General features: G+C 33.4%; 1 protein-coding gene across 26 annotated transcripts in view; it reads right to left on the reverse strand.

Annotated features, from left to right (window-relative positions):
* The window catches only part of DCAF6 (DDB1 and CUL4 associated factor 6), a 138,349-nt gene that overhangs the window by 27,722 nt on the left and 97,334 nt on the right, over nt 1-13,293 (reverse strand). For all 26 annotated transcript variants that reach the window (XR_010157391.1, XR_010157383.1, XM_063811648.1 and 23 more), the window contains 4 exons: nt 8,501-8,618; nt 3,878-3,993; nt 2,347-2,433; nt 1,791-2,118 (listed from right to left, as the gene is read on the reverse strand). Coding sequence is in view for 24 of the 26 variants with exons in the window: in XM_063811648.1 (XP_063667718.1) it covers nt 1,791-2,118; nt 2,347-2,433; nt 3,878-3,993; nt 8,501-8,618 (649 nt within the window). In the remaining 2 variants the exon portion in view is untranslated. The remainder of the gene's footprint in view (nt 1-1,790; nt 2,119-2,346; nt 2,434-3,877; nt 3,994-8,500; nt 8,619-13,293) is intronic.

A 13,293-nucleotide genomic window follows, 5' to 3' on the forward strand; every position in this document is an offset into this window, starting at 1 on the left:
AGTGTTATAATTAGCCTGCATAGAAGCTGCTAAATAGTTATGACTTTCTCAAAGTGTCTAATATCCATTAAAAACATTACTAGAAACTGGGCACTTAAATTTAATTTTCAATTATGACCTCCGTATCATGTTCTACTATTTAAATATAGAAAAATAAGACATTAGCTCATTTATATAAATGGAAGGCCATAAATGTACAAGCTTAATTATAGAATCTAGCTCTCAACCCTGGGTTTTGGAAATTATCAGTTTGATTTTGGAAATTATCAGTTTGATTTTCAAATTGTGCTAAGCTTGCTAACCTCATCTGCATAAATTAAGTGGTAATGACATTCTAAGGAACTCCCTCTGGGTATGGAAAGAAATAGAACTAAGTCTTACTTGCCTAAAATATATATTAAGAATGCTCAAGATTAATGTGTACAGGTAAAGAGAAGATGTTTGATTAATCTCTAAGTATAAACATGGGGGGAAATTATTCCTTCATATCTACAAAAAAAGTGCCATGGCAAAGTAAACATTTCCCAAATATGACTAAAGAAAGAAACATACCCTTTCATAGTTAAGAAAAGGCAGTTCCCCTGAGCTGCAAGCTATCCTCTTCAGGATTTTTGCCTGTCTTCTTTCAGTCTTTATCCCTAGAGTCATTCTTACTGTAATTCTTTTAAAAATTAAAGTGGCCTCATAGACTATCTTGATTGTTTAATACAGCTATCATTTAATTAGTGCTATTAACATGAGCCAGGTCACATCATGATTGACTGATAGATGTGTTTTTAAATTCTTACAATAATTTTAGATAATCATAACCCTATTTTATAGATAAGAAACTGAATCTTTAAGAGTCATTAAGTAATTTGAATGAAAAAACACTGCTGGTAAGTGGTGAAACCAGTATTCAAACCCATCATCATGCTCTTGACTATGAGTGGTAAATTAATCTTTCATTATATTTTTCAGTTGACAGATACTTTAGGGTATCTTATAAACAGCAATATATTGAGCATATAAAATGTGAAATATTTCAAATAGAATCTCACTCCTTTGTAAACTAGGATTTTAAGATTAAAACTAGGTTCTCTGAAAGAGGACAGAACTTACAATAAGATATGATAGCACTAATAATAGAAATAGTTTTCCATGAGTATGAAATGCAGTATACTTTAAAAATTTACTTTAACTCCCACAAAAGAAAATATATTCTTGTGATCACATAAAATATAGGAAAACTATAAAAACATGTTGGCAATTCAATTTTTTATTGCTGCTACGGTATTTATTTGGTATAATTTTTCATTTTCTAAATTCGGTCACTAAGTTTAGTAGAAATCAAAGAAAAACAGTGTTCCCAAAAACAGAACTACTAACACACTACCTTAATCCAGGGTCAATAGAAAAGCAGAAAAAATTAACATTAAAACCAAAACAACACTGATAAAGGCCTGGATATCTACAAGATAATCTGAGAGCTAAGTATAAGCTTGACTTCATAAATAACCTGTGGGTCATTCTTAACATTCTTTTCTCTTGATCTGTAAATTCAGAAGCAAGCCTCAGTGCTAGAGATATGGAGAATGAAGACTTTTTATTTCCCTATTAATGCACAGTGCTCAAAGAATATAATACGTAAAATCATTTACAGTAAACTGTAAAGTTTCTTTAAGTTTATATGAATGAGACACTCTTAGAGGAAGCAACTGTCAAAAATGGAGAGATTCCCTTACATGACTTCAAACAAATCCTTGTGAACTACATTTTTTACAGTTCATGTTAATTAAAAATTTACCAACCTATCACCAGGTCCTGCTCGATACCTTGCACCTGGGATCAGGACTGGGTCATCATCACTGTCATCTGTGTCCTGAAGAGCAGAGTCCCTGGTGGATGTTTCTTCATGAGCTGAAGGCCCAGTGGCTTCTGTTTGGAACTGAGGCTCAGGATTGGTGTTATTTTCATTGGTAGCACTCTCAGTGCTAGTCTGATCTGAAGTTTCTGGTTCCTTGGCTTTTTCAGATGAAGCAGATTCTTCTGGAACCCCACAAGAGCGATCAAGATTGAGGTCATTTCTTTCTCCTGAGTTGGAATCCAATGGCTTGGCTGTGAACTTATCTGATTGTGCTGTCAGAAAATAAAGTTGTATGTAACAGGTGGTAATGTGGGCAATATTAATTATTTAACCTAACTTAGGAGCTCACAAACACATTCTAATATGATGTCTAATTCCTCTATAAGGGGAGGAAACTTCCACAATACACTTGAACATGGCCTCTAACTCTAGAGAGATTAACATAGATTAAGGCTTTTTATTTTCCCATACAAAGCAATTATCTAAAGGGAGCAACTCACTTATATTGATATGGTTCTCAACTGGGTTTTCTGCAGATACTTCTTCCTGATATTTTGTCACATCCTCTGATGATTCTTCAGGAGCTTCTGTAAGTAAACCAAATTACAGTCATCCCTTGGTATCCATGAGGGATTAGTTCTAAAATCGCTGAAAATACCAAAATCTGCAGCTCCTCAAGTCCCTCATATATAATGGCATAATATTTGCATATAACCTATGCATACCCTTCCTTATACTGTAAATTATCTCTATATTACTTATAATACCTAATGCAATGTAAATGCTATGTAAGTGGTTGCTACGCTGTTATTGTTTTTAAATCTATGTTCCTTTTTATTGTCATATTGTTATTTTGGGAGGGAGTATTTCCATGGAATCCACCGGCATGTAGGGCCAAATGTATCATTAAATCCAGATTTTTTTAGAAAAGTAAACATCAACTTAATACTCCAGCTTTCCTATGGATAAATGGTTCTTAACCCTTTCTGAGTCATAGGAACCTTTGACATTCAGCTAAAACCTCCCCTCAGTACAAGGCAAATATGTATTTGCACACAAAATTGTACAAACACTATCGTGGATGGATGGGCCCACTGCTTCTTCCTGAAGCCCAGGAATTGAGCTTCATGAACTCTATGTGCAGAATCTCTGCTTTAGACTATCCCTTACAGCTGAAATTACCTGATCCTGCATTTTACTAACCTTCCCGAAATCTAAACTTAAAACTGAGCATTTTTCTGCCCCTCTATCATGTATTTGGTAAAATCTAAACTATCATGAACAAGTAGTTAAGCTGACCATACTATAAATTCTGTTTTGGCCATTGAAAATACTTAATTCTGGAATTTAACTGTCAGATGCATGAACGATCAGTCTTTAATGTTCCTTACTGGACATGTGCTTACCAGATAGCTGTCTTACACATACTTAATTTTAAACTCTGTTATACTAAGGTACCTACACATTTATAAGAAATATAATTCATTTATTCCTTCATTAATCAAGCATTTATTGAACATCTACTGTGTTCTAGTCTCTGTGCTAGACATTAAATTTCATGTAATTGTCATATAAAAATATTCTATTAGAAAAGGGTTCTGAAAAATCCCTTAAGTGGCACTTCAGGTATTAAATAGATTCACTCGTAACTTATTTAGATTCTATTCCTTTTTCCCCCTCTATAAACCACATATACAACCAAAACAGATACAGTGGATTTCATTGCTAGGTATAAAAATGATAAAGACTAATTCAAACTAACATTTATATCTCATCCATTTATAGTATGATGAACAACTATCCTGGCCACTGTGTCCACAAAGAGGATTGTGCTTCACTGTGTCTCCTCATTTTAACTGCTTAAGGTCCCCATCTTTTGGATTTGCTATCTATCAGTTTAACAGCTGGACTATAGAAGCAAAAGTAATTTATTAAAAACAAGAAACAAAATACAGCATCGAAGGGAACAGGAAAGTAGGTAAACATCCAATGCTGGGATTTTATAACAACAAAAGCAAAATAACACCTTACTTGTTTCACTGTCTCCTTCTGGTGGTTGCACTGAGCTCTGTGGGACCAAAGATTCCTCCTGACCCTCAGATTTGCAATGGCTCCCAATTCCTCTAGAACTTGATGCTATACTGCTCCTATCATCAAAACAAGATAAGTGATTCCACCAAGAAGTTAATCAATATGATCTTTTAGGATAATTTTTATATTTTACAACTAGAGAGGTAGACCAAAAAATTCACAAGTAAAATGTAGGATTTATAATTTTAATAGCATTTGTAAACATCCTTTCAAACAAATCGAGATGACTATCATAACACACTTTACTCTTGAAAAAAAGATTCAAAAATATAAAGGGACTGCTTCTTCACTGTTTGGATCCTTTCATTATCTAGTATGTATTTCTACATGTCTCTCTATTGAATTTTAAGTGAACTACATTGTCTCCTTTCCTGTCTTCACTACAGATGGTTCACCATATCCAAATCCTTAATGGTTATACAGATTTTTATGATATGCCCTTCTAGACTCTGTTATTCCAGGCTACTTTAAAATTAATATTTGAACAAAAGCCTGGCCAGTTCTTTGGTCTTTTGAACTGCTCCCTGTGGATCACTTCCAGTTCTGATCTGCTGTTCAAACATGGCAGGTGACTGAGCATCATAGTTCTGTAGAAGGACAGGGTAATATTTTCTGCTTCAGTTTTAATACTCACCTGATGATGACCATAGTTCTATTAGCATTTCTAGCTATAGCAGAATACGAGGCCAATTTTTAAAGAAATAATTTGCAATAAGTATTCTGTGACAAATCATGGCATATGTGTAACAAGAGGACTGAATGAGAAAGAGGACATGTATAACAATCTGACTGAGATTTAAATTAAGTTCATAGAAATGCAACAATTCTTTAAGTTTAAAATAAATGTGAACAAGAAAAAAAGTAAGATTTACAGTAACTTAAAAAAACATTAATTATAGACAAATACCAGTAACTCAATAAACAATACAAACGATCATGGACTTTTTGCCATGACAAAAACTCTTTTAGGCTGACTGCAGAAGTCAATTTGACTTTTTTTAAAAAAAGAGAGTACATATATAATATTATTTAACTAAAACTGTATATTCATATGGGTGTATACATGCAGAGAAAAATGTCAGGAAGGCTATGCATCAGTGTTGAGTGTCATGTCAGTAGAATTACTGCAGGTAAATTTTTTACACTGAATTTGTGTGTGTGTGTGTGTGTGTGTGCGACAAACATGTATTTCTTCTAAACCAGAAAGGAATATATAGCTATTTTGGCAAAAAAAAGCTAAGGTGGTATATATATATTTATTTTTTCCATTGAGAAAGCTATGATTCAGGCATGAATAAAATGCTTAGTGTATACATTATAGTAATTAAAATATTATGGTACTGAGTAGGAATAGAGACATATTAGTGGAAAAGACACAGCAACCGAGTAAATATATTTAACATAATTGTTAATATGGCATTTTAAATCACAGAAATAAAAAGATTATTCAATAAATGGTAATGAGACAAGAAAACAGCCATGTGGTAAAACCAAAGCTATGGCTTCACATTATACTTTATGGGAAAATAAATTCTAGAAGGAATATACAGTTTTTGATACCAAATTATAGAAAATATGAGAGGAATATAAGAACCTTTTCCCTTAATTCTAGGAATAACAAGGCTTTCCTATGCATGCTATCACAGGCAAAAACCATAAGGCAAAACCACTGTAAGTAAACTGAAAAACAAACACCAAATTGGGAAAAATATTTGCAACAAATGAAAGACAAATGGTATAATCCTCATTTAATTCTATAATAAATAAGTAGCTCTAATAACGCAATAAGAAAAAGATAAACACCATAGAAAACTGGGCAAAGTATCTGAAAGACAATTTACAAAAGATGAGAACTGTAGCTAACAACCAATGAGGGCCTTCTCAGGTGCCAATCAATGTGCTAGTAAGTGCTACGTACTTTCTCTGCATGATCTCATTAAATCTTCATACTAAACCTATGAAGTAGGTTCTATTAAACATGCCCGTTTTCAAGGGAGAAAACTGAGATTTAGAGAGATTCAAAAACTTGTCAATTTCAGTCCAAGCTCTTAGCATGTTCTATTGCCTCATCTGTTGCCAAAGAAACTAAAATAAAAGCAAGAGACAATCCTGGTATAGATGAAAAAGTCTGTATACTTTTTTTTTTTTTAAGTTCTGCCTGTTTGGGTTTTTTTTTTTTTTTACAATGAATGTTGAATACTTGCATAATAATAAAAATGCTAACTGCTTTTCTGACAAAGAAATAAGAAATTGATGAATGAGAATATAATTCATGGTCAGTTTTTAGAGAAGGAAAAGTAGCATTCAAAAGAAGAATGGGACTAATTATTTTCTCTAAAAAAAAAAAAAAAGCCCAAAAAGTTTAGATAAGATTCTTCAGAAGATGCCAGCTCCTTGTGTACAGAATCATGAGAATGGAAAAGACGTGATAAGTACGATGACCTACTGTCATCTTAAATTATGTATTAAGAAAAAGGGCCACAAACATCACAATTTTTAAATGGTCAGGCACTAAGACTTATAAAGTCCTACTGGCTGCACCTTCAAATATATATCTAGAATCCAATCACTTTTTTTTTTTAAACCACCTCCACTGCTCCCATCCTTGTCTAAGCCACCACCACCTCTAACCTTTCTTACTGCCATAGCTTTTTAACTGTTCTTCTGGTTTCTACTGATGGCATATGCTCAACACAATAACCAGAAATAACCTTTTCCTTTTAAATATCCTCCTCAATTTCCTGGCTGACCTTATCTACTACTCCTCTCTCCACTGGTCACTCCACTCCCGCTACACTGGTCTTCTTAAGATCCTTGAACATACTAGGTCTGATGCTTCTGCTTCAGAGTCTTTGTACTGGTTTTCTCTCTGCCCCAAATGCTCTTCCCCTAGATATAAATACGTGGCTCACTCCTTCTCACTCTTCAAGTGACATTTTGCCCAAATGTCACCTTCTCAATGATGCCTAGGTTTCCCACTTTTACCTGCTCTATTTTCCTCCATTGTCCTCCTAACATACTATATGGTACACTTATTAATTATGTTTATAATAAACTTCCTCCATCTAGAATGTAAGTTCCAATAAGGCAGGGGTTTAAGTACTTTATTTCACTGATGTATTCCCAATGTCTAGAATAGTCCCCGGAACATAGAAGATATCCAATAGTATTTTAAGATCCTACTTAATCAAATATTTTAATATAAAATACATACATACATAAACACAAATGGAAACCAGTGAATTTAAATAAAAGTAATATCACATATCAACATATAATTCACTACATATTAAGACAATACATAACTACATATTACATATATTATAGTAACAGATAACACAATCATATATTAATATACAATTAAATATTTAATATATTAATATATTAATTATGAATTAATATATTGTCATTGAACAATTGGTATAATTATATATTAACAAATATTATACAACTATATTATATATTAAGAAATACTATATCAATATATTAACTAATATATTACTATTCCTAAATTTAAAAATTTTGTACGCTCTCTCAATCAAATGGTCATGAGACAGTGGGAAAGAATACAAAAAGCTTACATAACTTGCTTTTCTCAAATGTAAAGTTTCATTAGATTAATGAGCAATAAATATGATCAGAAACATTATTAAAGAGAAGCTATATGACCATTAAATAAAGAAAAAGTTCAACCTTACTAGTAATCAATTAAATAAATACTAAAAGTATTTTTAAATCAAATATAGAAGTTAAAAATAAATAAATATATTGAACACTAGCCTGGAGACAGTAAATTGTATACTTCTATGTGTCTAGTAGGACTATAGTAAGTAAAGATTCTTTTGGAAATAATTTGGCAATATCTTTTAATCTAGATATAGTTCATTTCAGAAATATCTCTCAATCTTGAAGGCAGGAAAAGGCTTTATAAGCAAAGATATTCATTAAAGCCTTATTTGGTAAAAAATGGTAAACAAATTTACTGCCCAATTAAATGAAAATGGCTAAGTAAACTATAGAACATCTACTTGATGGACTATTACACAGCTAGTAAAATAATATTTATTAAAACTAAGTAGTAACATGGGAATATTTATTATAAAGTCAAACAAATGCAGGGGAGAATACAGTATATTTAGTATCACTAAAATTATATTCTAAAACTCAAAACAAAAATCATACATATACACCTACCTAGGACCACGACTGCAAAAAGTCCCAAAATGTTTATATTTTTGCACTAATTTTAATTATTAATTATTATTAGTATTATCTTTTGCATTTTCTATCAGAAGAAATATTCTAGGATGAGCAGCACCGGCATCATCTGGAAAGTTTTTAAAAATGCAAATTCTCAGACCCCCACCCCAAACCTAATTCTGAGAGTGGGGTCCAGTAATATGCATCTTAACAAGCTCTCCCAGTGATTCTGAAGCACACTCAAGTTTGAAAACCAATACCTTATAGCAAAACAAAACATAAAGATGACGAAGTGTTAAAAATTAAAATCTAATACAATCCTACAAAATAGCTAAGAACATCTTTACAAAAATATTAACTTACCATTCATCTGTAAAGTTCAGTTTTATTGTGCTTGTAGTTGTTCCTTCTGTGCTGTAGTGCAAACTTAAAACTGGTTCACCTGTCCCTGGTTTGGGGCTCAGCTTTTCATTATTGTTATCTGAAAATTGTGTTTAAAACATTTGAAAAAGTCTCTGAAACCAGTAAAAAGATGACATTTCCTAAAATTTATAAAACTTATATTAGGTTGTCCTTGTCATAATTCTTTTTTCACATCTGTTATGGGTTTCATTTAAAGTTTGAAGGCATGTGTTGTGGAAATACTCTTTTATATTTCAAAGTAGCACTACATCAAGTTCTAGCTTTGTGTACATGACTCCCTTTGATTCAGATGGAAATCACACATATTGAGAACCATATTTAGTCATTAGGGGAATCAAAAAGTATTAACATGCAATGACATAGTTACAAACTGGTACCCTTATTTAATGGAATGCTCATAATTCCTCAGTTGCTTGAGCATCAATAAGAACTAATTTTGGCTCTTTCAGAAACACTGAGATGTAAGATACAAGGGCTCTGTGAAAAGCGGTTTGGCAAAAACTTTGCTGCAATGAAATGTTATCAAATTCCTTCTGTTCTTTCAAACTCACAGATCTATAATTTAGGGAGGAATCATAGTCTGCACCTGATGGGGAAGACGGTGGTATTTATAGTGCTTTGATATTTTCTAAAATATACTTTGTCATATTTTGGTATATTTCCGTTTCTCTTCCTGACTAATCTTGCAAGGAATTTGTTTAATTGTGGAAACAGCAATTTCATTTTAAGAGCCTATAGATGATGTCTATAATACACATCTATCTCAATGTATGAAATCTTTTTTAAATGACAAAATCAAGAAAGCCTACACAAATTAATAGAGTATTTAAAGCTACCTTCCCCACCTGCCAAAAAAAAGAGTACATGGATATGCAAAGACATAATTAAACAGAGCTTTACATATTTTTCATTTTATGATGAACAACAGTTTGGGAAACATTAAAATACATAGGGAATACAAATGGATACATAATCAAACATGTCACATTTCTGCCAGTTGCTTGCAGAAAGAAAACTCTTCTGTGAGATATCTTTTTCCTTGATACCAGTTCAAGGACTGATTTAATACTAAAAATAAACCTCTCTTGAAAAATAACAAAGACAATCACAATTTCATAAAAGCAAATTTACTTAGGATTTTTTTTTATTATTGGATCTACTTTCTATTGCAATGAAAGACTTATATCTTTTTTCATTCCTCTTGAAGATGTTGGAGCACACATTAAGAGAATCTCAGCTGGGCTCAGTGGTGGGAGGAACCCTTAAGCCCAGGAGTTCGAGTCGAGTCTGGGTGAGACCTCATCTCAAAAAAAAAAAAAAAAAAAAAAAAAGGGGGGGAGAATCTCATAGAACCTCTCTTCTAGCCTTTATTCTGTGAGAGGACAATTAACAAGACTTCAAATACAGAAATGCAGTAGAAAAGTATTCCACAAGAGTCAAGCTGATAACAAAACTTAATATCAATTCCTCTGTCTTAACTTCCAACTCATGAGAAATCCTGTCCTACAGAATTGCTATTTGAAAATAATGTGAATTATAAACCTGACATCCCAAATGGTAAAGTCACTTTGTTTCTGTACTATTTTTGTTATGATTATGTCTTTGATTTAAACAACTCCTGGAAATAAACTAATAACCCATTCCAACTGTCAAAGATTTAGTATTACATTCAGTGTTTTAGAGGAGGTATTTTACCAAACGGCATTCTGATAAATAACTGAATTAATAGACCTTTAGCTTACAGAAATGTATTAAGGAAACATCTGCCCTGTCCTTGACCCTCTTTCAAAAACTTGCTGTTTGCTAGTCATTTGTCCACACAGTTTCCTCTTATTCTTTAGTTGTGTTACTGAGATTTTTGTTTCATCACTGCTGTCTTTAAGCTTCTGGAATAGATGAAACACACAGCTAAAGACTGGATGATTGGATGATTAAGGAAACTGAGAGGCTGAGTTGGGGCTAGTTTTTTCATTTTCTCTCTTAATATTTTATAAAGTGTTTTGCTGTTTATTTTTCTTTTAAGGTAAAGACAGTAGAGAAAACAAAAGCAGATGTGAGAGAAGTGTAAGACTGAATTTCTCAGATCCACCTTGGTTACAGTTAAGACTTCTTAAGTTATGAGAAGCCTTGTGGAATTTAAATGATATATGAAAACTTTCCTTTTCAGGAAAATTTAAGAGACAGTTATAGATATCTACACGCTATGACTATAGGAATATATTACACAAACTATTAAGAGATCAGAACAGAGCAGAAAACATTTATACAGGTTCCCCACCAAAGGCAAGAAGCTTTCTAAGATGGTTAATGATAATTAAAACTTTCTTCCTACAGTATCTACTACAAAGTTTTTTTGTTTTGTTTTGTTTTTATTTTTTTTGAGAATGGAGGCTCTTTTTGTTCCCCAGACTGGAGTGCAATGGCGCAATCTTGGCCCACTGCAAGCTCCGCCTCCTGGGTTCCAGCAATTCTCCTGCCTCAGCCTCCAGAGTAGCTGGGGTTATAGGCACCCACCACCACACTTGGCTAATTTTTGTATTTTAGGAGAGATGGGGTTTCACCATGTTAGCCAGGCTGGTCTTGAACTCCTGACCTCAAGTGATTCACCCACTTCGGCCTCCCGAAGTGCTGGGATTACAGGCATGATCCACCATGCCCGGCCTACAGAGTTCTTATTTAATCTCTCAGGAATATAATCTACATATTACAAAACATGTCAAATATTGGTAATATTCATTTAATCATAAAATGATTGATTATAGTTGATAGACTTTGTTCATTTAAGTTGTTAATGAATTCATCAGCCTTGTGTAAAACTAGCCTATTACTATAAAAATAACATGAACTCTTCTGTTAGTCAAAAAAACTTCAGGTCCCTGAGTGTAGTTATTTCCTCGTAGCCTACACTTAAGTAAACAGTGTCTCTGGCAGAAAGACAACACAATGAAGAACCTGGTTTCTTCAACTCCAGGTTGTTTTGTTTTTGTTTTTGTTTTGAGACAGAGTCTCACTCCGTCGTCCAGGTTGGAGTGCAGTGGCCAAATCATGGCTCGCTGCAGCCTCAATTTCCCAGGCTAAGGTGATTCTCCCACCTCAGCCTCCTGAGTAGCTGGGACTATAGGCACATGCCATCACACCTGGCTAATTTGTAGTAACTTTTGTAGAAACAGGGTTTTGCCATGTTGCCCAGACTGGTCTTTAACTCCTGGGCTCAAGCAATCCGTCTGCCTTGGCCTCTCAAAGTGCTGGGAGTACAGGTGTGAGCCACCGCACTTGGCCCAACTGCAGTATTAGTGACAGTATATATTCCAAGGTTTAAATTCATCTCCTAGCCTTTTTCCATTTCACTGTCTTCTTTAATTCTAGTTTGCTTGGTCACATACAACCTATCAGGTTACATTTTCTCAGGAATTAGGATTCCTGGACTACTAATGAATGCATTCACTCTTTGTGATAAAATGCATATTCTAAACTACAAATGTCTAAGAAAAACCTACTTTAATGATTTTAAAAATTAAATATTTTTACTTTATTTGAAAAAAAAATTGTAACTATTTAAATGTTCCCTACTTCTCTGTCAGTGGTTGGATCAGCAAACACATTCTAAAAATTGTATTTTTCAAAGTCTTATTTACATAATGCACAGATGTTACTTAAAAGGTAGATTTTTATTTAAAACCCTTAAGGTTTAGAACTTCACGTAAACACACAAATAGCTTTACGTAGAAAGCCATCATATTAATAACTGTAATTTATTGAGCATTACTATGAATATATATCAATTATAAATGTGTGCCAAGATATATACATTCCTTTAAAAAAATCTTTGTAATCAGTATTGTCATCTCCATTTTACAGATGATGAACCGAAAACAATAAGCTTAATTTTTTCTCTAGTTACGGACTTTTCCTCCCCCACTCCATCCTTTCCATAGACAGGGTCTTGCTCTATCACCCACGGTAGCGTGGTGGCACCTTCATAGCTCACTGCGGTCTCAAACTCCTGGGCTCAAGTGAATCTCCTGCCTCAGCCTCCCAAGTAGCTAGGATTGCAGGTGTGTGTCACCATGCCCAACTTCTTTTTTTATTTTTTCTAGAGATGGAGTCTCACTATGTTGCCCAGGCTGGTCTTGAACTCCTGGCCTCAAGTGATCCTGCTTCCTCAGTACTCCAAAGTGTTGGGATTACAGGTATGGGCCACTGTGCCCGCTGAGGTTTCTTTTTATATGAAGTTCCTACTTAATATACAATCTTAGAAATAATCTGACTACAAAGACAAAAATAAGATTACTTAGATAAGTAACTATTTTAATTAAGAAATATCAATTGTTGATGTTGTGTTACTCCTCAGAAACAAATAATTCATATCAACAACATTAATAACTGGCTAAGAGTTCTGGTAGCCAAAATTATCACTTTGGCATCATAGTATAGGAAAACTATGTTGTATCTTCTTTTAGGACACTTAAGAGACTGAACTATTTCTTCCTCTAAAAACATTACAGGAGAATATTTATTTGTAGTGTGCTCAGCACACACACAATATAGTGGGGAAAAAATCCCTTTTAACTTGTTCAACACTGCTAAGTTTTCAGATAGCGATTCTATATTGCTCAGTAATTATGGTTATTAAGAACAACTGATGACATCAGCAGCTTAGAGTGGTCTCTATGGAGGCAAATTACCATTTATTTGAAACATGCTTCAGAAGCACAGCAATGACCACATAAACA

This window comes from Pan troglodytes, chromosome 1 (assembly GCF_028858775.2).
Source record: "Pan troglodytes isolate AG18354 chromosome 1, NHGRI_mPanTro3-v2.0_pri, whole genome shotgun sequence".
NCBI lineage: Eukaryota > Metazoa > Chordata > Mammalia > Primates > Hominidae > Pan > Pan troglodytes.